General features: G+C 40.1%; 1 protein-coding gene across 1 annotated transcript; it reads right to left on the bottom strand.

Annotated features, from left to right (window-relative positions):
• Positions 1–1,007: 1,007 nt before the first annotated feature.
• PSMA5 (proteasome 20S subunit alpha 5) lies at positions 1,008–27,862 on the bottom strand. Its single transcript, XM_047725989.1, has 9 exons — positions 27,708–27,862; positions 22,857–22,923; positions 14,889–15,015; positions 12,544–12,611; positions 11,304–11,411; positions 11,103–11,161; positions 10,439–10,541; positions 9,103–9,189; positions 1,008–1,261 (listed from the first exon to the last, which is right to left on the bottom strand). Exons 1-9 carry the CDS (start codon positions 27,734–27,736, stop codon positions 1,184–1,186), a joined length of 726 nt encoding a protein of 241 aa, XP_047581945.1. The 5' UTR covers positions 27,737–27,862; the 3' UTR covers positions 1,008–1,183.
• Positions 27,863–27,967: the final 105 nt, after the last annotated feature.

Here is a 27,967-nt window from a genome sequence, read left to right as displayed (position 1 = left end):
AACATTGGTGACAATGTATTCTGGTTCTCTACTTTCCTTATGTGTATATCTAGGGCAAAATTATTTTCTTCCAAATGTTTGCCATTACAATTTCCAAATGTATATAAACACAAGTTTTTTTTGTTTTGCTGGAAACACAGTATGAAATTTAGTATGAATTCAACCTACTCAAATAATGATGACTTATTTTGACATCATGGACTACAACTTTCTACAAATGTCAATGAAGATAATATGCAATCAATTCTGCCTTAACCATATATGGGTTTGGGGCACCTGAGTGGCTCAGTCGTTAAGCATAGATTAGCCATGTTGTAGATAGTGCTGGTATATTTCAAATTTCAATGAGATTTCCCTATTACTCACTAGGTGTATAGGCTCCAAGGACCTGGCATTATAAAATCAAGAGTTGATGATATGAAACCAGAAAATCTGAATTCAAGTCCCACAGCTTAATTTTCTGTGTCTATGGACATATACCCTTAGATTCTTCATCTTTTAAAGTATGATAATGATATCTACTTCACATGGCCATTTTGGGGGCTCCAATAGATTGATACTTTAAATAATCTCAATGAGTCATAAAATGGCAGCTTTTATAGTTAACCTCATTAAAAATGAAAATCTCTTTTCAAATTATCTATTAAGACACAAGAACTGGGACAACACTGAAGTTGGCTTAATTAACTCTAACCCTCAAAACGTGTTTTTCATGGTCAATTTGTTAACATCTCCTTCATATAAGAAAAGCAGCAAAAGTACCTATTTAATCAAGAGAAACTACAGGACTGAATGGGTTCACACTGGTATTAATATCTCTGGGAGGAGATGGACTAGCTTGAGTTCATTTGCCAACACCAAGGGATTTGTGAGACAGTTGATTCTGTTGTAGACAGACATTAGCTTTTAGAATAGATACTTTGATAGAATAGGGATATTAATACCACTATCCTTTTTGCCTCCTAACATGAGCATTTCAAACAAAAGACTCCATTAGAAGAGAAGAGTCTATTAACAAATTTTAAATTTTTCTTTATTTCAGAACTGCCTTTATGTACAGATATCATAAAAAAAAAAATGCACATATAATGAAGATCTTCCAAGAACAGGAGCTGAAATTAAAAGTTAAAAGCATTTAGGAGAACTGAAATTGTCCCAGAGAAGTTCTGAGGATCATGCGTCTTTAAATGTCCTTGATAACCTCTTCAAGTTCTTCCTTTGTGAACATGTGGAAATTCTGGCCGGGCTGCACCGTGGCCAGCTGGAAAGAAAGCAGAGAAGGGTTAATGAGCTGGGCTCGATTACTCTGCACATAGCACCAGGTCAGGAGAAGCTGTGTTAGTGATGCCGCTGTTCATTAGGAACTAAGGGATCTGCTGTCCCAGGGATATCCTTTCCATCCGTAGGTTCCTAAAATAGCTCTCTGACTCCCAAATAAAAATTTTTATTGACCAAATTTTCTATTTTGAGGTTAACTTACCACATAATAGTTAACCAAATGCCTGGCGTCATTGTCATTTCTTCAAGTTACTTCAACAAGGATCAGAAAAGCAGCAGCAAATTACATGGGGTTACTACGTTTTTCCATTAATGATTTCTTTAGAAATATATTAAAGTGTGTTTACACACTTGCAAGTGAACCTTGTGTGTGTGAGACCTTTGTTTCTTGGACAGTCTGTGTTTCAATTTCCAACAGAAAAATGGGGATAATAATACACTTATACAGAAATTGTAAAGATTAAATGTGTTAATATATGTAAGTGCTTACAACACTGCCTAGGAACACTGTAAGTACTAAATAACTGTTGTTATTAGGTATGTTGTATTCTCTAAAATTGTTCATAAGGCAACTTAACAAAGTTCTTTTTTTTTTTTTAAAGATTTTATTTTTTTGACAGACAGATATCGCAAGTAGGCAGAGACGCAGGCAGAAAGAAAGAGGAGGAAGCAGGCTCCCCGCTGAGCAGAGAGCCCGATGCGGGGCTCCATCCCAGGACCCTGAGATTATGACCTGAGCTGAAGGCAGAGGCTTTAACCTGCTGAGCCACCCAGGTGCCCCCTTTTTGTTTTTTTAAAAGGATTGGCCATGAGGGTGGCCTGGGTGCATAGGCGGTTAAGCATTTGCTTTCAGCTCAGGTCATGAACCCAAGGTCCTGGGATCAAACCCTGGATAGGGATCCCTGAAAGGCAGGGAGTCTGCTTCTTCCTCTATTCCTCCCCCAGCTCCTGCTCTCTCTTGCTCACTCTCTCTCAAATAAATCAAATTTTAAAATCTTTAAAAAAATAAAAAATAAAAAAATAAAAGGAATGGCCATGAAAATGAAAGGATTCCACTAACACAACAGGAAATCAGTTGTGACTGACAGATATTAATAATAACCAACAGTTTATGGGGCGCCTGGGTGGCTCAGTGGGTTGAGCCTCTGCCTTCGGCTCGGGTCATGATCCCAGGGTCCTGGGATCGAGCCCCACGTTGGGCTCTCTGCACAGCCTGCTTCTCCCTCTCCCTCTGCCTGCCTCTCTGCTTACTTGTGATCTCTCTGTCAAATAGATAAATAAAATCTTTAAAAAAAAACAATAATAATAATAACCAACAGTTTAGATATAATCTATTTAAGCAATAAAAGAGCAGGGTTAAAAGATGGTTAGTTTCAAATTTAGCTAAAACAACCAATACTTCCATCACTTCTGCTGATAACACAGTTCCCATGTTTCGGGGCAATATTGAGCAATAGGTGCCACTTCACATTTGCCAAAAAGCTGTTTTGTTCGTTTTAAATGTCATTTCCTCATGTCGCCTTTTATTTATTTATTTATTTATTTATTTATTAAGATTTTATTTGTTTATTTGACAGAGAGAGATCACAAGTAGACAGAGAGGCAGGCAGAGAGAGAGAGAGAGAGAGGGAAGCAGGCTCCCTGCTGAGCAGAGAGCCCGATGCGGGACTCGATCCCAGGACCCTGAGATCATGACCTGAGCCGAAGGCAGCGGCTTAACCCACTGAGCCACCCAGGCGCCCCTCATGTCGCTTTTTTTTTTTTTTTTTTTTAAAGATTTTTATTTATTTGTCAGAGAGAGAGGGAGAGAGAGCAAGCACAGGCAGACAGAATGGCAGGCAGAGGCAGAGGGAGAAGCAGGCTCCTGCTGAACAAGGAGCCGGATGCTGGACTCGATCCCAGGACGCTGGAATCATGACCTGAGCCGAAGGCAGCTGTCATGTCGCCTTTTAAAAAATTTTATTTTATTTAAGATTTTCTTTAATTTATTTGACAGAGAGAGATGTTGTGATCTCACAACTAAGCAGAAAGGCAGGCAAAGGGAGAGGGGGAAGTAGGCTCCCTACTAAGCAGGGAGCTGCATGCGGGGCTCGATCCCAGGACCCTGAGATCATGACCTGAGCTGAAGGTGGAGGCTTAACCCACTGAGCCACCCAGGCGCCCCTTACCCTTTTTTTTAGACCTTAAAATTAACCATACTAGGGCATTTTTGGTAATATTCATTATTGATATTTAATATAATTTGAAAATTGCCAGAATTAGCACAATCCAATTATATGATGTTTATTATTTTCAGATCATGATCTCATGGGTTGTGGGATCAAGGCCCATGGGGGCCTGTGCTCAGCTGGGAGTCTGCTTAAGACTCTCTCTCTCCCCTCTCCCTCCAATCCCCTCTACATACTTTCTCTCTTTCAAATAAATAAATCTATAAAAGCCAAACCAATCCAAAACAAAAAACACCAACAAAACAAAATCACAACCTCTGTGAGACAGGTAAAACATATTTTCTTTCATTGATCCAATTAATAATTATTACGCACTTGTGCACTAGTTACAATTGTATTAGGCACTAGGGATCCGAAGATGAAGAAAATTTCTTATTTACTAAGGGTGCCAGATGCCAAATGCTTTCAATGTTAGCTGTTAGAGCTAAGCATATGTAGAGCCACAAAGGAGTGACCTAGGGGAAGTCAAGGAAGATTTCAAAGAGAAGCAGCTTTTAGGTTGTGTGTCTTTTTTTTTTTAATTTACTTTGGCGGGAGCGGGGGAGAGAGAGAGAGAGAGAGCGCCTGCACAAGCGAATGGAGGGAGGGGCAGAGAGTGAGAGACAATTCCAAGCAGACTCCATGCTGAGTAGGGAGCCCAAAGTGGGGCTCAATCTCATGACCCTGAGATCATGACCTGAGCTGAAATCAGGAGACAGATGCTTAACCGAATGAGTCACCCAGGTGCCCCCTTGAGTTATGTCTTAAAGTTGACGAGCAGAAGGGCAGGTTGAATGTGTAAATGCATAAAAGCATGAAACAAGATGATGTATTTATAATACAAAGTAATTCTGAATGGCTAGAGCAGAGATTGATTATGGGGTGAGATAAAATGGGGAGGAGGAGTAGGAAAGACAATGTATTATACTGGTATATACTGGTTTGGTATAGGACCCCAAATCACAGTTGGGTTCAAATTTTGATTCTTCTATTTACCAATTCTGTTATTTAGGGCATGATTCTACCCTCTCAAAGCCTCAGTTTCCTATTTTGTAAAATGGAAATAGGAATACCAACCTTGGAGAGTTGCTGTGGAAATTAAAAAAGATAATTGCAAGCAAAATGCTTAGCAAGGTGCCTAATAGATTAAACATTATGACTTAAGAACTGTAAATCGTTACACCATGAAAGAAGCTTGGAATTCATCTTGTGGACAGGAGTCAGAAAAGATGTTTTTAAATGGAGAATAAGCAAGACTAGATACATGGTTTAGAAGATCAACTTCAGTAGCACAATGGGGGGAGGTGGGAAATGGAATGAAATGAAGGATGAGAAGGCTATAGGAAGGAAGACTAGTTAGGAAACCTCTGAAAATATACAAGGCAGGAGAAAACTGAGTGCCTGAACAAAAGGAGGCACTGGAAGTAGGGATGAAGAGGGGACATGGACATGAGAGTTACTGAAAAGTAGGCAAAAACAGTAAAAAGAACAATTCAGTAAAGGTAAAAGGGAGAAAGCCAGAATCTTCTAGGTTTCTGCTACGAATGGCAGGTACACCGATGGTGTCATCAACCAGGATTAGAAAGACAAGAAGATGAAATGGTTTTCAGGAAAGATAATGAATGTTTAGTTTTAGAATTGTCAAAAATTTGAGAAGTTTGCTTCAGAAAGGTCAAATAATAGGTCTAAAATGTGACCATGAAATATGACAAAAAGGAGTTATCTTAGCAAGGAGTAGTCTCAGGGAACTATTAAGAACAGAAACAAATGATAGCGATTGAGGAATAAATGGGGGGAAGCAGTGAGCACAATGAACCTAAGGTTCTGCTGGGAAGACACCTAGCAATAAAGGTTACAAAAAAGGATGACTGGACTAGCCCTTGGCAATAAAATGTGACAGACTACTGACAGACACAGGCTGAATCTCAAATCATTACGCTGAGTGAAAGAAGTTAGACACAAAAGAGCACATACTGTGTGACCCATTTATATGAAACTCTAGAACACCCAAAACAAATCTATAGGGACAAAAAGCAGATCAATAGAAAGGAATGGACTACAAAAGGGACATAAAAAAATTTCTGGGATGACAGAAATGTTCTATACCTTAATTGAGGTGGCAGATTATGTATTTGTTAAAATTCACTGAACTGTGTACTTAAAATAGTACATTTACAGTTTAAATAGTACTGCATTTTACAGTATATACACTGTATCTCAACAAAGTTGATTTTTTTTTAAAAGATTTTATTTATTTATTTGACAGAGAGAAACCACAAGCAGGCAGAGGCAGGCAGAGAGAGGAGGAAGCACGCCCCCCGCCGAGCAGAGAGCCCGATGTGGGGCTCGATCCCAGGACCCTGGGATCATGACCTGAGCCGAAGGCAGAGGCCTTAACCCACTGAGCCACCCAGGCGCCCCTGATTTTTTTTTTTTTAAGACAGGATACTAGGTAGAGGAGTTAACGAAAGTGGATTTTGTTTTGTTTTTAAGATTTTATTTGAGAGAGTGAGAACAAGAGAACTCATGTACAAGCAGGGGGAGGGGCAGAGGGAGAAGCAGGCTCCCCACTGAGCAGGGAGCCCAATGTGGGGCTCAATCCCAGGACCCTGGGATCATGACCTGAGCTACAGATGCTTAACCGACTGAGCCACCCAGATGCCCCTGTTTTGTTTTCTGAAAAAGATGCCACTTAGAAATTTTTTTTTGTAGAGAAGGAAAGGCTGGGGATCCAAGGGACAACTTGATGGAGCAGGGCCCTAAAAGAGATGAAGCAGATGGGCTCTAGAGCAGTGGCTCCCAAATGACTGACCATTAGACTCATCCAAGGAGACTTCAAAACTACAGATTTCTGGGCCTCATTTCTAAAGACTGATGGACCGCCAGATTTAGAAACATCGGAGTACTGGTGGAGTAAATTATCTTGGACAAGTCAAAGTGCCCTTTTGTTTTAATGTGAAAAAACTAGAGTCAGGGATTATAGTTAGGGAACAGTTAATGATAAAACATGAAGGAGACACTTCTGATGTTCTTTTCAAAGAAACACTGAAACTGAATGAGCTAAAAATCTTTGCAGTTTCCGGTGAACCAAACAGGCCTCAGAACCTTCACTGTGAAATCAAGAGAGCTACGTCTGAACTACTGTGAGGTGGGAAGGGGATAGTCTTAGAAAAATGCCAAGACCCTAACTCATTAAGTACCAAGAAACACTAAGTACTAGAAAGGAAATGACAAAAACCCTCCTCAGGGTCAGGAAGGAGTTTCACTACATTTGCTGCACTTGGTCGTCTCAGAAATTGCCAAGGGAAAGTATTTAAAAATCTCTGCTAAGAAAGTGAAAAAACAGTATTTATGTAGTAAGTTTTTCCATTTCCATTCCAAACCCTTCCTCTCCCCATTACTGCTCAAAGAGTAACCCCTCCTACTCCCACCCCTCTCTCCAACTCCACTCAGACCTTTAGGCCAGCCCCTGTTTTGGCATCCAAGTGTGCTCCTCCCACTGTGGCCTGTGGAAGCTGGCTCTATTGGAGAGACATTCATAGGCCCTGAACCAGCAATCCTCTACCAGGGATTAACCCTAACATACATTATCTAAGTCTATGCTAAGTACTTCTGACAAATATCCTGGTAAGTGCTGACTGGTTTAATTACGGATTTGTGATTACAGCTGCATTGCCTTTAAAAATTCTGTCTAGGGCGCCTGGGTGGCTCAGTGGGTTAAAGCCTCTGCCTTCGGCTCAGGTCATGATCCCGGGGTCCTGGGATCGAGCCCCGCATCGGGCTCTCTGCTCAGCAGGGAGCCTGCTTCCCTTCCTCTCTCTCTCTGCCTGCCTCTCTGCCTACTTGTGATCTCTCTCTGTCAAATTAAAAAAAAAAAAAAAAAAAAAAATCTTTAAAAATTCTATCTAATTGAAATATAATTTACATACATACTATGCCTACTGTCCTGACTTTTTATAAGTATCTGTTGGATGATTCCAGCCTCCACTAGTTTTTTTTTAATTATTTTTAATTTTTTAAAATTATTTTCCTCCATTAGTATTTTAATACAGCCCAGCAACCTTTTTACTCATCTCTGTCTTCCTTTTTCCTTATCCATAATGACTCTTCCAAACAGTTCCCATTCACCTTAATTTCACTGTTGCACTCACCCACCCTGAGCAGATGATGTAAACAATCACGAGGGAAATACAGGACCTCTCTCCCAAGTCACCTGCAAACTTACCCTAACTTATTCCCAAGCCACCTGCAAACTTACCCAAACTTACTCACCACTATACCTCCTTTTCTCCCATCTACTTTTAGCATCCTAAATAAGGGCACTCAGAATCTGGTCCACAACTGTCACGTCATCTCCAACTATCTCACTACCTCACATTTCTCACACCCAACAGTCAGAAAACCCTCAAAGATCCCTTTTACAGGGGGCCTGAGTGGCTCAGTATGTTAAGTGTCCAATTCTTGGTTTTGGCTCAGGTCTTGGTCTCAGGGTTGTGAGATCGAGCCCCTCATCACTGGGCTCCCTGCTCAGCAAGGAGTCGCTTGGGATTCTTCCTTTCGCTCAGCCCCTCCCCACATGGTGTTCTCTTGTGCTTAAGCAAGCACCCTCTTAAACAAACACATAAATCTTTAAAAAAAAAAAAAATCCTTTTCCATACAATGTTATTTTACAGCTTTGAGCCTTTGTGCATAGCTTTTCCCTCTTCCCAGAATACCCTTGTCTTCTTTTCTTTAGCATCACCTCTTCCAGCCAGCTTTCCTAATGTCCTAGTGTAAGTTACATGTTCCTGTGGCAATACATTCTGATCACTACTATAGAAGAATTGCCACAAGCTGTTATTATCTCTATGTTCCCTAGATTACATAGTATACTACCCTGAATGGGAACTGGAGTTTCTGTGTCTGTATCCCTGGGCATCTAGTATAATACTGAACATATAATGGGTATTCAATATAAAGCTGAATGAGTTCTACTCTTCCAAACCAACTCCTTCATTTGTACTAAGGCTTCCCTCTTCTAGAACTTTTCTATCACTATCTAAACTCTGCTTTTGTTTCTTTCTTTTTTTTTTTTTTAAAGATTTTGTTTGTCAGAGAAAGAGAGAGAGAGAGAGAGAGCGCGCGAGCGAACGCGTGTACAAACAGGGGGAGGAGAAGGCAGAGGGAAAAGCAGACTCCAAGATGAGCAGGGAGCCCGATGTGGGACACGATCCCAAGACCCTGGGACTACGACTTGAGCTGAAAGCAGATGCTCAACCAACTGAACCACACAGGCATCCCTGCTTTTGTTTCTTTTAACATTTTTCTATATATTAGTTTCTTCTCAGTCTATGAAAGTATTTTCAAGTCTTTTATCATCCCTAAAAAGACAAAAAATCCTTTAATACTGCCTTCTGTGGACAGTAACTCCTTGAGAAAGCAGGACATCCATGTTTTGTCCACTTCCCTTCTAGTCTTTAACTCATCCAGTTCTGGCTTCTGATGTTACCATTTATTCAAAGGATAGTAATTACTTCTAAAGGGCCAAGCATATAAAAATGTGATTATCTCCATCCATTCAAACTTCAGCAATGGGAACTATGATATATAAATAAAAAACAACAGAAGAGAAAAATACCTCTATATTAGTTGCATTCAGCTTCTCCTCCATTACTTGTTTGAGGATGATGAGTGAAGACTTGATGGCTTCTTTCAGTGTCATAGACTTGAAACAAAAAGGGTAAGAAGTGTAACCATTATAATTCTGCTTTCCTTCAAAGATTTCCCCTATAGTTCCCTGAAGAAATGACTTAGCAAATAATAAATCAAGCAGCTTAATAAGTAGAGTGCATGACAAGAATCTCTACAATTCAAGCAAACAGTCAATAAGTACAACACATTTATTCACAGGGGGAAAAAAGTCCTATTTTGAACCAGATCAAAGTCACCAACTTTCATATAAGTGACCTCTGAAGAGGCAGAAAGGGCTACACTTGTGTAGTTATCTTCTTTTAATAATCGAAGCAAGATAATATTGGGAATATCCTATGAATAAGAATTCCCAAATGATCTAAAAAGGTAGCTCATTGGTTAGCAAATCTGTTCTTGTACCGTTTTAAACCCACGAAACCCAATTTTTCTACACATAAATTTTTTTTACATATAAAATTAAAACTACCAGGGATTGACGGATGCATGAACCGTCTGAATAATAAGTATGGCAGTCTTCAAACACAATGAATTACCCAAAACTAAGCCCTCTCACCCCACAAGATAAAAAGTGCCAAATGCCTACTTGCTTCAAGAGCCAGACTAGGAAATGTAAATGTTAAGTAAAGCTGTAAAGATAAAGGATAAACAAGCTGTGATACATCCATACCATGGTATACCACTCAGCATTAAGTACTGATAAGTGCAAAAACATGAATGGAACAGTATATTGAACAAAAAAGGGCAAACACAAAATACAAACTGTATGACTGCATTTATAAAAATGGTAAGAGCAGGGGCGCCTGGGTGGCTCAGTGGGTTAAGCCGCTGCCTTCGGCTCAGGTCATGATCTCAGGGTCCTGGGATCGAGTCCCGCATCGGGCTCTCTGCTCGACAGGGAGCCTGCTTCCCTCTCTCTCTCTCTCTCTCTCTCTCCCCGCCTGCCTGCCTCTCTGTCTACTTGTGATCTCTCTCTGTCAAAATCAATAATAAATAAAATCTTTAAAAAAAAAAAATGTTAAGAGCAGACAAGACTAATCTCTAATGGTAAACATGGTTACCAGGGAGGAAGAGGTTGACTGGAGAGATAAACATTTCAGGAAGTGAGAAGTGTTCTACGTCTTGTTTTAAGTGGTGGTTATATAGGGAAGATAGAACTGTCAAACTCCTAGAAATGAACTCTTAAGGTCTGCCCATTTTATTGTATGTAGATTATACCTTGATTTAAAAAAATAATAAAATAAAAGTTGTGAGTGCTCAATTACCTTGTGGTAAACTTCTTGCAAGGAGCTCTGGGCACCCTCTGAAGCAGAGCCAATTGCTCGAGCATCACACTGTACAAAGGTCCCAGATGGGTCCATGTGAAACCTGCAAAACCCCCCAAGAGAAGGGGATTAAAATGATGAACAGTGGTGGAATTTTAAGAAATAAACATCTCGCTAAAGAATATAAATGCTTGGCCCTGCGACCAGAAAACCACTGAAATACTGAGGCACGGGTCCAAAAGACATTCTGTGCCTGGGGAAACCAGATCTTTTAAAAACTGTTTAAACTAATAAATTCCTCAGAGATTTAGCAGTATAGGAGATCTAAATATGGCACCCACATATGCCTTTCTAAATACCTGAGGATAAGGATCAAATCAACATTCTAAATCAAAGCTCTAAAATACAACCTGACTATAGTAACCAAGTTACTTTTAATTCTTTCCAGCATTAGCAGTGGTGCCAACAGGGGGAGCTCTTTATAGAATCCCCAAATTTGCCTTAGTATAAACAGCACACAATCACTGAACTTTAGAGTTAGAAGCCCTTCATTTTTTGTAATTCTACAATAATCTTCTCAGTTGATTTGAACAACCAGTCCCCATCCCAAATTAAAATTAATTCTACCAGAAAAGAGGCAGGAAAAATGGCAAATTATTCTTACAGCTGGGGTCCTTTCTCATCAACTCCTCCAAATAACAGTGCTACTCCAAAGGGACGAGACTAGAACCAAAAAAACAAGAGGTATTAAGATAACTGGCTATTGAAGTAAGTGGTGAGAGGCGCCGGGAAAGGTTTGTTTAGAGGACAAATGTCCTAGGTCCCTTAGAACAGCAAGAAAACATGACACAAATACCACACTCACCATGGCACCTGGATCTGCATCTTCTTCTCCAAACTGAAGAGCTAGATTAGACACAGCCTGAGTCACACTCTCCACAGTCATTGTCTCATTGTAGGTGAACCAATGGTTCTAGAAGAAGAGCAAAACATGGTCTACCTCTTCTTCTTCTTCTTTTTTTTTTTTTAAGATTTATTTATTTGAGAGAGTGAGAGAGAGAAAGAGCACGAGAGCAAGTGCGGTGGGGGACAGAAGGGGAGAGAAAATCTCAAGCAGACTCCCTACTAAGCACAGAGCACGATGCCCCACAACCCTGAGGTCAAGACCTGAGCTGAAATCAAGAATTGAATGCTTCACCGATTGAGCCACCCAGGCTCCCCTAAATGCTCTACCTTTTAAATAAGAGAAGCATTAAAGCAGCCCTCCATCTCACTACACACATCCCTGTGAACGATGGTTGCAAACTGAATGCTCAGCTCCATTGTGTTTTCACTAAACTTGAATGCTCAGGACTACATGAAAGGAAGAGAAATAGCTCTGAAAATAAACTCTGATCAAAAGGACTCTAAGCAACGACAGACTAGAGGATTATTCCAGTGAAAAACAGAGTTAATCCCTCGCAGCACCAAGCTTGGTCTTTTCACTAAAGTGAATGCTAACGGCTAAGTGCCACTTTCCCCCAAAGACCCTAGGTCATCATTGTACTGGTGTTTAAATTAATGACTTACTTTTCTGTAAGTACTGACAGCAAAGTTGAAAATAAGTGTAAAAAATGTTAACAAATCAGGTATTTTTATTTTCCTTCCTAGTCTACTCTCCAAGCAGAGTATCAGTATTCCTGACCAGTCTTGTTACCTGGTACATAACATTACTTGCAACAGGAGAGCTATTATTTACAAGCCCAGCACCAAAGGCAGCTGGGGTAGAATATCCCTTAGCTACATTCACTTCTTGCTACGGTGCTCCCACAGAAAGTCAATTAGGAAACAGAATGCAGTGCAAAGCTTGCTTTATATAAGGCAAATCAAAAAAGAAGCAAGAGACTGTCAGTACTATTTGCCAGGGCTTCCTTAAAGCCGCAATGGTTGGATGGCTAGACTCCAAGCCTCAGAAACTTATAAACTAGGGATTCTACCCAAAATCATTCCCAAGAGCTACATCTGATATTAACACAGATAACCTGCAATACAGCTCAGGCAGCTATGTCATCATTAAAAAGGAACTCAAGCATCATGGGAAAAAGGAGAGATGATGCTAATTTTACCTGTGTCTCCACTCTGGCTTTATCAATTAAAGTCTTAGCATCAGCAATTAGCCCACTCATGGCACAACCTGCAATGTAAAAGCAATAGTGACCTAGGGGGCCAAATCCTTGCAGGACTCTTTCATCCACTCAGGAAATACTGAAATACTGGAATGGAACCAAGACAGCCACCTAGCAATCCCACAGCAATATACCCAAGAGATAAAAATGGGAAATTATTTGATTATCTGTACTGAACACAAGTATAATTATATTACAAATAAATTTTAAAAACCATCCACAATAACATAGGAGTCCAATATTTTTAAGATAGAAGACAGAGGAGAACAGCCAATCGAACATGAATTTCCACATATTACATCCTTAAACATCCCTTCAGCACTCTTTATAGACCACAATGCACTTCCAAACTAAGTAAACAATAACATCCGAACAGAAGAAATTAAAATTTAAAAAGCCATCTTACTATGAGCTATAGTGGAAGAGCCTAGGATAAAATCAAAAGCTTTTTCACCTCCCTGACCAAATAGAAACCAAGTAATCTAGAGAAAAGTTTGTGGAACGGTCCAAGATACCAAGGTTATGGCTTTTACTTTATATACCATGACTCAAAAATCTGCACTTCCAGCATAAGCCTTGCTTCCACATTTCAAACCCCATAAAGCCAAATGACTCCCTTAATATATCTACTTGGATATACCACCAACTCAAATCAAGTTTGTTCCCTTCTAAACTCCTTGGTCCTCACAACCAATTAGATCTCAAATTCTATCAGTGTCTATCAAATTAGCATGTCTGGCATTAATCTTTACTTTCTCCATTCTCTGGCTACCATTTTGGTTAAACCCCTCATCATCTCCATGTGGACTAAAGCAAATTTCTTACCTGATCTCCTTACATTTAGTCTCAGCCCTCTTCACTCTACCTGCAACCTTGTTATCAGAATGGTCTTTCTAAGATACTAATCTGATCATATTACCTCAATGCTTAAAATCATCAGAGCAAAAGGATCAAGTTCAAGCTCTTTAGCATGGTAAGAACTTCCAACTATCTGATCCCAGACTCACTTCTTGCTACAGTCCACCTCCCAGTCATACCAAACTGCTTGTGCCAGCGTATTCCGCATTTTACACCATCAAGGGTTTGCTCATTTCCATTCCCTCTAACCAGAGCATCCCCCTTCTATCTCCAGACACTTGTTCACTTGATGAACACTTTCTGATCTTTTACAATTCAGCTCAGCTCAGTCTTCACCATTATGGAATCCTTTTCTGAATACCCACTACCACTGGCCCGAGACAAAACTAATTATTTCCTCCTCTGTACCCCTTCTAAACCCATACCACAGCCTTTCTTAATGCTACCTATATCACTCAGTTGCATTTACTTATTTACATGTTTACCTCCACTATTAGGTTGTATGCTTCTGAAAGATAAGGACTAAGTCTCATTTCTCTCTGTATCTCTGCTGACTAACATATATCTGGCACATAGTTAAGTTCTCAATTTGCTGAATGAAGTGACACTTATCTATCTCCAAAAAACAAGTGACTTGAAGTAAAGTAGCCACAATGTTCTAATCTTAAAAGACTAAATCTGTTTCTCTGTCTGTGAAAGAAATAATGTGGAGCTCCCAGAATCACCATGGCATTTGGTTCTTAGGCCTTCAAGTCATTATTTTACTGATGTTTCATTAATAAGATGACTAGTAGGTTAAGAAAATCTGGACAACCAACTAAAATGCCATGCTATAAATAATCAGAACTACTCACCCTGTAATGCTACAGTGATGCCAGAAGCTAAGGCAGGGGAATTTAAACAGAGACCAAGAAAATTAGTGCTGGGGAGTGGGTGGGGGAGTAGGGGGTGACAGGGAGTAAAAAGATAAATCTCAAAATAGAGGAAGAGGACTGATCTGTTCAGTCTAATATTCTTATGCTCTCTGAACCTTAGTCACCCCAAAGATCTTTAAGAATTCCTCTTTTCAGCAGAGACCTCTAGTTTTCCACATAATTTTCTGCTCCTGGTGGTTTCTTACCAGGACTAACATTATGCATCACTGAAGACCCAACCATCATAAGGACCTGGCCTATGATTCAACCTTGACATAGTTTAATAACCATCACATTTGCCAAGTCTAAATTTGAAGGCTCCCCGACTTAATTCTGGGAGTAAGAGCTCTACAACTGCTTCCTACTCTTATATTATGCACACTGGCCTACTATCTGAAAAATAATAGTTAACAAGGAGATAAGATGTTCATCTAATACATCTCCCTTGGAACATCAAAGATGACTAATTAACCCAAGCCAGATCCTACAGATCAGCTTTCCCTTACTCCTTACCTATATGAGCATCGATCTCTACAATTTTCTCAATGCTGCTTGGCTCCATGAGTGGGGAGGTAATTCTCTTCTCCACAGCTAGGCACACACCCTCTGATGTCTGGATCCCAATGGCTGTAGAACCAAGCTGAAAAGAAATGCATTACGTTATCACATACAGGTCAAAGAACCGTCTCACATACTCACCAGGAATCTCTCTGAATAACTTTACAAGATAAAAGCTTCAATCAGCTATATCTAGTATGCAGAGAATAAGGAGCACCCTAATAAGTAATGTACTATTCCTATCAATGGCAAGAGCACTGATTTATAGAATTTTGTTCTTCTAAAGAGAAAGGTCACCAAGTTCTTAAAAACATCTGGAAAATTATCAACTTTAATGCCAGTATTTTGAAGGAACGGATTCTAAAGTTCTAAACATAGTGGGGAAAAAGTAATAAAATTCTAATATTTTTCTTTCCAGCTCTGCTATCTTGACCTGTCCCAAAAGGTAGTATTCCTCAAATGTACAACATAACCTCCAGAAAAGTAATGTACTTAAAAAAGAAGAAGAAGAGGGGCGCCTGGGTGGCTCAGTGGGTTAAGCCGCTGCCTTCGGCTCAGGTCATGATCTCAGAGTCCTGGGATCGAGCCCCGAATCGGGCTCTCTGCTCGGCAGGGGGCCTGCTTCCTCCTCTCTCTCTGCCTGCCTCTCTGCCTGCTTGTGATCTCTCTGTCGAATAAATAAATAAAATCTTTAAAAAAAAAAAAAAAGAAGAAGAAGAAGAAGAAGAAACTCAAACACCACCACCCATGTAAAAATAGTAATCTTTTGAGGTCACTAGCAGTTCACAATATAGATAATTTCATCTCCCATTTCCATGACACCATCCTAATCACCATCCCTCTATGTCTGTTTCTTTATCTGTAAAACACATCAAGAAGAGTAAATGTATTAATATATAAAAGGCTTAAAATGGTGTCTGGCATATAATAAAGGATAACAAATTTAGTCATTCTTCTTTTATGCCAGGATTACTTCAACAGCCTCCTACTTAGGCTCCCCAACTTAATCTCTCTCTTAATGTATATTTCATGTTATGGCCTGACTGATTTAATAAAATGCTCTTTTCATTATACTTCTTCTCTGAAGAATTAACGTCTCCCTATATTGCCTGTAACATAAATTCCACATAAGCTTCCAGAGCCCTCAAAATCTAATCTCACTTTTCTCTCTCAACTTTTTTTTTCTTTTGAAAGATTTTATTTATTTATTTGACAGAGAGAGATCACAAGTAGGCAGAGGCAGGCAGAGAAAGACGGGGAAGCAGACTCCCCACTGAGCAGAGAGCCCGGCTCGGGGCTCAATCCCAGGATCCTAAGATCATGACCCGAGCCGAATGAACGCAGAAGCTTAACCCACTGAGCCACTCAGGCGCCCCTCCCCCACAACTTTATCGTTCATTATTCTCCAACAAAATCCACCGGGTATAACCCAACCCATTTTTTCATGCTATATTATCTCCTACTACCTTCACAACTCTGCTCATGCCTTCTCTCCCTTGGAATACAATCTTTTGCCTATCCAAATTCCACCCACCATTTATAAAGCCTTCGATGACTAAATGCGCTCCTTTCCTCCGAATTACCATTATTATTTAGTTAGTTCTACAAAGCATTGCCTGCCAGTGCAATCATGAGACTCCTGGAACCTGTTATTGCAAAGGAGCCCATAGAACTCCATGAATCATTATGCATAACACGTTTAACATGTCTGCACACTGATCATGTCTCATACATAGATGTATTATTTTTCAAATACATAAAGTCCTTTTTAACTGTTTTTAAATGTATATAGCAGCTTTTTGCTATATATTTTCTTTTTTTTTAAGTTCACTGTTTTTTTAAGATTTCATTCAGTTTTTTTTAAAGATTTTTTATTTACTTATTTGACACAGAGAGAGAGAACAAACACAAGCAGGGGGAGCAGGAGAGGGAGAAGCAGGCTCCCTGCAGAGCAGGAAGCCCAATATGGGGCTGGATCCCAGGACCCTTAGATCATGACCTGAGCCGAAGACAGACGCTTAACTGACTGAGCCACCCAGGCGCCCATTATGTATTTTTTTTTTAAATGTTTCAAAATTTAAGGAAGAAATAACATACGGTAAGGGAAAAAAGAAATTTATGAAACAGAACAAGCAAATTTCAAAATTCATTTCATTGAAATGAAAACTTAGTGGACGAGGAAAAGAGTAATTCTTTTGTGAAGAAGAGAATTCGTAACTTGGACAAGAAATGAAGTAATTATTCAAAATAAAGCACAGTGGGACAGCTGAGTGGCTTAGTCAGTTGAGCATCCAACTCTTGGTTTCAGCCCATTATGTATTTTCTTAATTGGTGTTTATATGCATAACTATAGGAGATGAACTGTTAAAGAATTTTTTATTAAAAAAAAATGAGTGTTCATACTTCTAGTTAAAGTTGTAGACTGAAAACACACATAAGCTCTACTCCTTCCCCCAGCCTGGCAAGAGTACAAGATTAAAGGATGGTGGGGTGAGGGATGCACAAAAAATATACTAGGACAAAGAAAATGGGCAAATACATAGCAACAAAATTTCGAAAAAAGATTGGTTGCTGATAATTTACTGAGCAGACCTGAGAATTCTGAATCCTAAATCAGTGGTAAAGAAAATCAAGAAAAAACCTAATTTTTATCACAGAAACCCCCCAAAAGGAAATGGTGGTAACAAGGACCTGTGGAAATAGAAACAGAGGAACTAAAAACTGCAGCATCAGTTCCATGCCTACCTAAGAAACAGATTTCCAGATCCCCTCCCCTATGCTATAAAGCTAGATGATGGCCTCCACCTCAACTCCTGTAGAAGACTCTGGAGAGTGTAAAACAGGGTGGTCTTTGGATTGGAGGACACTAAGCACAGTCAAAAACAGGAGACTAGAGTGGGAACAGGGGCATTAAGTAAAAATTGACAAGCTTAATATTAAGAACCTCAGCCTTCTTTCTCCATTTGGCTCTCAGAAGCTAGTAGTTGAAACACCCTTTAGGCATGAAATGAGAAGGGGCAGTTTTCTCTAGAGCAGTGGTTTTCAAACTTTTTGAAATCTACAAAATCTACATTAGGAAATACATTTCGTATCATGATCAGAACACACAAAAGTATACAAATAAATATAACAGAAACAACATGGAAAAAAACACAATAAAACACTCACCAAAACTATGAGCAAGGCATTCTGATATCTCCTGTTCTATTCCCCTCAAAAAGAAATGCTTCCACTAACTACTAAATTGACTTCCATGACTACTAATGGGTCAACACTTGCAGCTTGAAAAACACAGCTCTAAAAAATCTAACCAGTTCGGGGCACCTGGCTGGCCCAGCTGGAAGAGCATGCAACTCCTGATCTCAAGGTTGTGAGTTCAAGCCCTACACTGAGTTTAGTAGGGATTAAAGAAATAGAAAGGGAGGAAGGGAGGGAGGAAAGAAAGAATCTAACCAGCACAAGAAGGAAAAAAATTAAAAAACAAAACAAACCCTTAAAAATCCTTGGTGGCTCAGTTGGTTAAGTCTGCCTTTGGCTCGGGTCCTGAAATAGGGGTCCTGGGACTGAGCCCCATGTTGGGATCCCTGCTCAGTGGAGAAGTCTGCTTCTCCCTCTCCCTCTGCCCTTCCCTTACCCCCACTAGTGCACACACACTCTCTCTCTCAAATAAATAAATATAATTTTTTTAAATAAAATCTTTGGGGTGCCTGGGTGGCTCAGTCAGTTAAGTGTCTTGACTCCTTGATTTCGGCTCAGGTCAGGATCTTAGCACATGGGAGTGAGCCCTGCCTCAGGCTCCACACTCAGCAGGGAATCTGCCTGAGATTCTCTCCCTCTCTCCCGCTCACTCTCTCTCCCTCTCTCTCAAATAAATATATAATCTTTCAAAAAAATCCTTAAAGAAAGGAATATAGGGCACCTGGGTGGCTCAGTGGGTTAAGCTTCTGCCTTCGGCTCAGGTCATGATCCCAGGGCCCTGGGATCAAGCCCCGCATCAGGCTCCCTGCTCAGCAGGGAGCCTGCTTCCCCCTCTCTCTGCCTGCCTCTCTGCCTACTTGTGATCTCTGTCTGTCAAATAAATAAATAAAATCTTAAAAAAACAAAACAAAACAAAAAAAGAAATCCCCAGGATGATGTTGACAGAATATCCTGAGTATACAGCTATGCAATATGCCCAGAAAACTAGTCCAGACTGGAACAGGTGAGAAGGCTCAAAGATTTTTTAAGAATCTTTTTAAAAAGATTTATTTATTTGAGAGAGAGAGAGAGAGAGAGAGAAAGAGAGAGTGTGTGCACATTTAAGAAGGAGAAGGTGCAGAGGGAATCTCAAGCAGACTCATTGCTGAATGCAAAGCCTGACCTGAGGCTTGATCCCAGCACCCTGAGATCATGACCTGAGCTGAAATCAAGAGATAGATGCTTAACTAACTGAGCCACCCAGGCATCCCTATTTAAAAATCTTTAATAGGATATTTAATGTGCCTGGATGTTTTGAGAAGATATATATTACCTAGAGAGACTTTAGGGATGATTTTATGATATGCATATATTAAATTAAGCAAATTTTAAAAAAAAGAATTCTCCACTCTCAGGAAAAAACTGTGGAGAAATGGAAAAATGGCTTAGCTGTGAGCAGCATTTACATAGTATACTGATATAAATGTCGACTAATGATCTCACAAGATTATGATATATATGATATAAAGTGGGTTGCCTTACCGCCACCCCAGAAGGAAATTGTGTGTGTGTGTGTGGGGGGGTGTCTGTCTCTTTATGTGTGTCACTAGGGGCAGAAATCATCATTCTCCATAAAAAAAAGTCTGTGGATAATGCCTAAGCAAAACAAAACAAAATATGTGAGTCTGTGCTAGAAATACGGAAGTAAATGCCAAGAAAATTATCAGCTGAAAGACTTCAAAGTGTTGCCTCAGGGAAGCTGAAGGTAAAGGGGGCAGTCCTCAGGGATTGCTATTTTTGTTACGGAGTTTATATAATCATTTTATCTTTCTACTCTAAAACTACATACAGGTATGCCTTAAGAATAAAATTTTTAATCCGAAAATATTATCAGAGAATTTAATGTGGCACTTAGTTGCTCTCTAGTTGATTTATGTACTGTGTATTGCTCTTTTGTCTCCAACTGAACAGAGCAGGACAGTATTCATACCTACTTTCAAATTATATCTAGCAGAGTTGTTCTCAACTGTGGGCCCATTTTACCATGTCTAGAGGACATATGTCTGGAGGGCAAAGTCTGGAGACATTTTTAGTTGTCACAGCTGGAAATGTGAGTGCTAATGGCATCTAATGGTAGAGGACAGGGATTCTGCTGAACATTCTAGCTTGCACAGGATGGTCCCCCAACAAGGAATTATGTGGTCAAAAATGTTAGTAGTCCCTGGGTACTATAATTATTTTGTGGATGAATCATTATCATATTACGAGGATAAATTCTCAACCTGTTCAATTTGGCCTCCAACTTAAGTAACTTCCTAAGCATCCGCTCCAAAAAAGGGTTAATACTTTCAAGACAGTCTACTTTATAAAATATATCAAAATCAAGATAATTTTTTTTGAACATTTACCCCCAGATGTTTCGGTATTACAGTTTTGCCTAAATTTCATCCCGCCCCTTGGTGGGGATGAGGAAAATGAAGGGAGTGAGAGAACATTTGAACTGATTCTATGTAGTACTTTTTTAAGTACAACTCATAGTAACCAATGATCAGATGCTCCGTATAATACGGTAATTTTGATACTGCCACAGATCATCCTTCCTTCCCACAAAAAACCTATTAAGGCAATTTTTTCCACTTTTGCTGGCTGCATCTCACCCATGCCATCCATACAGTACCTCCAACGACAATTTCTACCTCTCAGCCATTCTTAATCATTTCTCTAGCTCCTTTCATACTGCTGAAAATACTTAAGGTTATCAAATTGCTTTCTCACTGGCAACTCATAAGTTGTCAAGGCAACAACCAGGTTGTTTAAATACCAAAGAGCCTGAATTTTCACACAGGTTAACTCACATCTATTAAGGACCACATGGCTATTTCTATCTTAGTCTAACAGAGGGCTAGAGATCAGATGCCATCTATCTTTAAGCAATCTGGAAATCACTAGCAGTAAGGAGCTTAAAAGAGAAACCCTAAAAACCTGAGGATTATTCTTGGTTTGCAAATCTGGGTGGGAATGTTGTCTTTAGAGGCTCAAAATAAATGCTACAGCTTGGAATTATGATGGTTTCATACTTCACAGTACTGTATGGTTTCAATATAGGGCAAACATCAGAAACAGGGATAGGCACTTGTAGCTGGCCCACCATTTTCTGTCCCACCATCTATCATAGTGCATCCACTTTTATTTCTATGTCTTCAACTAATCAAAATCTCTTTTGCCCTTTTCCAGACTCTCATGCAACCATATACACTTTCTAAAACAGGTAACTTAAAGAGAAACACAGTAGCTCTCTTCAATTATGCAAGGAACTATCTTTGGAGGTTTCAACATTCTACATGGTTCAAGGGCAAGACTAGGGCAAAATGAAGGAAACTTCAGGAAGCTAGACTCTTCATTCAATACAAGGATAAATTTCTTAACCATTATGAACTGTTTTCTAACAGAATGAGCCATCTTGTGAGAAAATGTCCTATCACTAGGACTCTACAAATAGAGACTATTTGGGGATGCAGAAGTGATTGAAGCACAGGGTAAAGGGCTGGACTACACACTTGCTAGATCTCAGAATCACTGATGGAGTCCTTAAAAATACTGACGCTGGACCTTACCCTGGACAATCTGTATCAGAATTTAGATTATCCATAATTCAACAAAGGCACATCCCATGTGATAACTAACTTTAAGTATAGACAGCTTACTTATTAATTTTTTTTTTTAAAGATTTTATTTATTTATTTGAGAGAGAGACAGTGAGAGAAAGAGCATGAGTGAGGAGAAGGTCAGAGAGAGAAGCAGACTCCCCGTGGAGCTGGGAGCCTGATGCGGGACTCGATCCCGGGACTCCAGGATCATGACCTGAGCCGAAGGCAGTCGTCCAACCAACTGAGCCACCCAGGCGTCCCAGTTATTAATTTTCTTAATACTGGTTCGAACTATTTGATTTTGTTACTAGATAACAAGACACATCTTTTATTTAGTCCTAAAAGTGTCCCATACAAATCCACTTTACTAATAAGAACACAGGTGATCAAAGGATTTGTTCAAAATATCTCTCAGGACCTAACTCTAGACTTCTATACTCTTCTCTTTATAGCCAAGAAGATTATGAACACAAGCATGTCCTTCCAGCCCCACTGAGAAAAAGCTTCATAATTATGAAGCAGTTATCTGTTCAAAAGGTTTTAGGGATGAGATGGAAATTGCTATTAAAATGGTTAATAGGGGTGCCAGGGTGGCTCAGGTCATGATCTCAGGGTCCTGGGATCAAGCCTCATTGTAGGGCTCCCTGCTCAGTGGGGAGTCTGCTCCTCCCTCTTCCTCTGCCCTTCCCCCACCTTGTGTGTGTGCTCTCTAATAAATAAACAAAATCTTAAAAAAAAATCAAAAATAAAATCATTAGCATTTGGTTATAGGGAGATAAAGAATGTTTTCTAGGGACGCCTGGGTGGCTCAGTTGGTTAAGCGGCTGCCTTCGGCTCAGGTCATGATCCCAGCGTCCTGGAATCGAGTCCTACATCGGGCTCCTTGCTTGGCGGGGAGCCTGCTTCTCCCTCTGCCTCTGCCTGCCATTCTGTCTGCCTGTGCTTGCTCTCTCTCCCTCTCTCTCTGACAAATATAAATAAATAAAGAAAGAAAGAATGTTTTCTAAAAAAATAGCTAAAACACATTTATCCCAAATGTTCTGCCAGCAAAGCATTAGGTTGCCATGAATTTTCAAAAACTTGCCACTTGATACTATACCTTGATAGCTTCAATGGCATATTCCACTTGAAATAATCTTCCTTCAGGAGAAAAAGTATTCACGCCCCTATAATTTAAAAAAGGATTAAAAATTGTCAGAAAAAATAAGCATAGACATATGAAACTCAAATTCCTTGACATATGCTAGTGCATATTGCCATTATTCTCCTTTGCCCACAACAATCTGTAGCTATTTTTTTGTACATTAACAGCTTTTCAAGAAAATGGAACTTATGTATGGAATACTTCTGTCCTACTCCCAGAGATTTCAAACTGATCAAATGAGAACAGGTGACCTTCTGCCTCAACCCTGAATCAATCTGCAATTCCTTCAGCAAATTCATGCCCCAAAACTACCAGGCAATTCCCAAGAAAATAAGCATTTATCCTTATCCTCTTCCCATTACATACATTTGCTGTTAATATCTTACTTTTTAGTAAACGTCAGTTATAGGTACATTTCCCTATTTATTTGTATGAATCAGGATTGGTATCTTAACAGACTGAGATCCGTGCAGTTCCTAAAGCCTAAGCTAGTTTATTTATTCCATACATATTTATACCAATTATATGCCAGATTTCTTTTTTCTCCCAAACACTTCCCCACCTTTTTTCGCTCTATCCTTTTGGAAATCACTATGGAAAAGAGGCATCAGCCATGGTCTTAGCTATAAAAGTTTTCAGCACACAATGGATACTACAAAAATACTTGAACAAATAAATGAATTAATAGAGTTATGATCCTTGGTTTATGGAGTTTGAATTTTATAACATGTGATATGATATACAACACAGCATTTTCAAATTTGTTTTAGCAAAAACTTTCGTAAAAATATTTATATATGTCCCCAAATATAAAACAGGTAATAATATAAGTTGACATTTACTGCAAATCTACTACATGCCTGGCATTGTTATAAACCTCTAAGTGACTTAACTTATTTAATCCTCAAAATAATCCTATGAAGTAGCATTTTAAGACAGATACTATCTCACAGTTGAGACACGGAGGTTAAGTAATTTGCCCAAAGTCACTCAGCATATAAGAAGCAGAGGTGGAGGCGCCTGGGTGGCTCAATGGGTTAAGTCTCTGCCTTCAGCTCAGGTCAGGATCTCAAGGTCCTGGGATCAAGCTCTATGCTTGGCGGGGAGCCTGCTTCACCCCCCACCTCTCTGCCTGCTGCTCTGTCTACTTGTGATCTCTGTCAAATAAATAAATAAAAAATCTTAAAAAAAAAAAAAAAAAGAAAGGGGGAAGCAGAAGTGGACTGAGAATTTAGGCAATGTGACTAGAGTCCAAGCTTTTAACTATTCCACTATACTGCCTCTGGGAATTATTAGTCTGGGTTAAATCAGAAGTTAAAGGAGAATCCCACAATCCCAGCATCCCCCCTTGCCCCAGAAATCATTTAAAAAGGCCAGAACTCGGGGTGCCTGGGTGGTTTGGTCAGTTAAGCATCTGCCTTTGGCTCAGGTCATGATCCCAGGGTCCTGGTATCCGGCCCCACATAGGCCCCACATGGTGCTCCAGAGCCTGCTTGCCCCTCTTCCCTCTGCCTGACACTCCCCCTGCTTGTGCTCTCTCTCCATCAAATGAATAAATAAAATCTTAAAAAAAAAAAAAAGTTATGAACTGTAAAGAACAACTTTTTTAAAAAAAATATTTTATTTTTTTAGAGAGAGAAAAAGAAAGAGAGCATGAGCAGAGGGAGGACAAAAGGGAGAGGGAGAAGAAAGGAACAAGCAGACTCCTCCATGTTGAGAGGGAGAACTGACTCAGGACTCAATCCCAGAGCCCTGAGATGATGACCTGAGCCTGGTCAGATGCTTAATTAAATGAGCCACCCTGGCGCCCCAGGAACAATTTTTAAAAATCACTGAGTAAAAAGGGAGGACAGAAGACCTGGAATTAAGTTTTAGTTCTGCAACTAGCTTTAATTAAAATGAAAAACCAAAACCAAAACCTATGCTGGCCCCATCACAGGTAATACTGAATTGCATGGAGTAGGAAAGAACTTTTGTAATGTGTAAAGTACTATGCAAATACAGTATTTTCACTCCAATTCAAGCACTTCATTCTAGTGAGGTATTACTACATCCTAATATGTGCTCTGCTCTTGGCCCTCTACTCAAACTTTACTGTTTCCTGGGGTTATTTCATTTACACTAAGCACATTTGAAAGAACTACTTTCAAATCTGTATTTCTAGTTTGGACACTTCCCTGGCTAATTTAAATGCCTCCTAAGCATTTTTACCTGGATATCCTATTAGCACTGAACACTCACCATTTTCCAACCTGAATTCTCTCTTTAAATCCAGCCATCCTTGCAAAATCAGCTCCATCTCCTGCCACTCCTATTTCATTTTTATTTTAAAACATCTCCAATCTCCCAGTTTCCCTACTAGAAAGTTCTGAATGATCTGACTCATTTCTCCTCATCTCTCATATTAACAATATGCTAAGTTACATCAATTCCTCCCGCATAGTAACTCAACACTCTTCTTTCATTCTCAACGCCCTCATTACCTTTCACCTATTACAATAGCCTTCTCACTGGTATTGACTCACTCTTTCCTCTATTCCAGTCAGATAATCTCTGCAAAACACAATTATGATTCTGTAACTTTTAAAAATGAAAATAGTAGAACATGGTTGCCTAAAGAGTAAGACCCAAACTCCTTAACCACACATAAAAAACCATTCAATATCTAGCATCAACCTGTTTTTTCCATAGTTCACCATTCCCATGCATGCATCATATATGCCATACAGAACAGAATTTCCCCAAACGTGCAGTGCTTTCCCATTGTCCCTCCTTTGTTCATCCTATATTCTTGGCCTCAAAACTATTGACTCTCGCAGTCTATATTTATTCAAATCTTACTCTTTCTCAAGACTCAGTGTAAATATCAGCTCCTTTTTAAAGTTTTCAATGATCCCTAATATTGAATGCAATCTCCCTCAACAGAACTTAGTACTTGATTTGAATTTCTCTAATGACATGAATACACTTCTGACTCACACTACAGTTATTTTTGTAAACAGTTCTTTAAAAGACAGTCTCCCATACAAGAGCAAGGATCTTGATATTGTTTACTGCTGTATGGCCAGCAACTAGAACAGCGCCTTGTATACAGCAAGCATTCAAGTATATCAGATAAGTGAATGTAAAAAAGCTGTGCTTTAGGCGTTTTTGGGAAGATACAAAAATGAGTAACACAAAGAAGTCGTTGAAGATGCTAAGGATCACAAAACCTTAATAAGGCCTTTTGATAAGAAAAACAATTTTTATCATACACACCCTAACTCAAAATTCTATTACCCAAAGATGATTCTTCTTAATGCTTGGGAAGATTAATACTAATAGTTTTTTTATACGACAGTAGGAAAAGCTGTCAGTTTTAAAACTTTACATATGGGGAGCCTGGGTGGCTCAGTCAGTTAGGCGTCTGCCTTCAGCTCACATCATGATCCCACGGTCTTGGAATCCAGTTCCACATCGGGCTCCCTGTTTGTCAGGAAGCCTGTATCTCCCTCTCCCTCTGCCTGCTGCTCTGCCTACTTGTGCTCTCTCTCTGTCAAATAAGTAAATAAAATCTTTAAAAAATAAATAAAACTTCACATGTAAATTATAAGAGTCAGTAAAAAGGTGAAAAGAAAAGAAATGGTAGTTCTAAGAGATAAAACTTTTAACAGGGTCAAAGTATACTTTGACAAAGAAATGCAGCTTCTAAGCACCTAGGAGGAAAGAAAAATCTGCCTTTCCCAGCTTAAAACACAAACGCAAAACTTTTACAGTTTTTTAAAAAATATTTTATTTATTGACTTGACAGAGAAATTGAGCACAAGCAGGAAAAAGAGCAGGCAGAGGGAGGGAGAAGCAGGCTCCCCGCTGAGCAAGGAGCCTGATGTGGTGCTCTCCTGGGATCCTGACCCCAGCCCAAGGCAATCGATTAACTAACAGCCACCCAGGCGCCCCAAGACTTTTATAGTTATGTGAAAACCTAACTGACCAAAGCAGAAACTGAAAGTAAAAATGCCTACTGAATAAATATGTACAATTTAGTATTACACAGCATTCCCAACCCCTGAAAAGTGTGTTTAAAAAAAAAAAAAAATCTCAGAACCTTAATTTCGAAAACAGATCTGGCCTTAACACACACAAACTAACTTGCTACAAGCTTCTTAAAGCCTAGGTCTAGTGGAATCACCGTGATGAGGAAACTTCTGAGAACCACTCTGAATTCCAGTTCCTGTAAAATCAGACTCCACATTCTACCTGTGTAAAACTGAGAATGCTTTGGCGCTTCTGCAAAAAGTATACATCCCAGCATGCCCTCCTCCATCTCAATCAAAGAAAAGACTGCTCTATTTCCACGACTAAGAAACGGAAAACGAGGTTGTTACCCTAAAGGAAAGGGGAGCTGAAATTATGAAGACCATTAAAGAATCTCTAGTTGCTTTTTCTTCCAGGCAACACGCTCACATTTTCTAAAAAGGCAGTCATACGCCTTACGAAATGATGAACGGGGGAGAGGGTGACCCCTGGACTTCTCCGGGTTAAAGGTCGGAGTCCCGGCCCCCTCAGCCTTCTTCCCCAAGCACAAAGCGGAGCTTCTCGCTTCCGCACCGAGTCCCGAGTCAGGACCCAGCAGTGACGCAGCGGTAGGACCTGGCGAGCGTCTAGCTTGGAGAATCACTGCGGGCAGCTAGGGAGGGCAAGAGATCCCCAGGCCGGGCCAGACTCAGGATCCTGGGGCGTCCCATGACACGGCAGAACCCAGGTCGGGACCGGGCCCCAGTACTGGCCACCCACAACCCCGACACCATTTCCCCCCGACGCACAGACCTGTCGTACTCAGATCGGGTGAGGAACATGGCGAGAGCAGGAGGGCGGCAGCGGCTACGCGGGATTTTCGAGGGCCAACACGAGTCCACCTACACCCAACTCACCCACACCACCTCGAATCGAGGCCCTGCTCCCAATTGCGCGTGCGCCCGCGACCCCTTCAGCCCGCCCTCCTGTACCTGTCTCCTATTGGTTGGTCTTAGTTCCCGCCGAGGTGATTGGGTCAACGTGCCTCCCCGCCAGGCCCCGGTTGGTTTCAG

This window comes from Lutra lutra, chromosome 4 (assembly GCF_902655055.1).
Source record: "Lutra lutra chromosome 4, mLutLut1.2, whole genome shotgun sequence".
Taxonomy (NCBI): Eukaryota; Metazoa; Chordata; class Mammalia; order Carnivora; family Mustelidae; genus Lutra; species Lutra lutra.
This window is presented reverse-complemented; position numbering and strand designations above follow the sequence as displayed.

Bases quoted from the DNA above. Each gene is read 5' to 3' on its own strand.
- PSMA5 (XM_047725989.1), bottom strand. From the start codon at position 27,736: ATGTTCCTCACCCGATCTGAGTACGACAG. The intron at 12,612-14,888 runs GTAAGGAGTAAG...TTTACATTGCAG, and splicing joins AGAGATCGATGCTCATATAG to GTTGTGCCATGAGTGGGCTA. The intron at 10,542-11,102 runs GTAAGAATAATT...GGGGTTTTGCAG, and splicing joins GATGAGAAAGGACCCCAGCT to GTTTCACATGGACCCATCTG.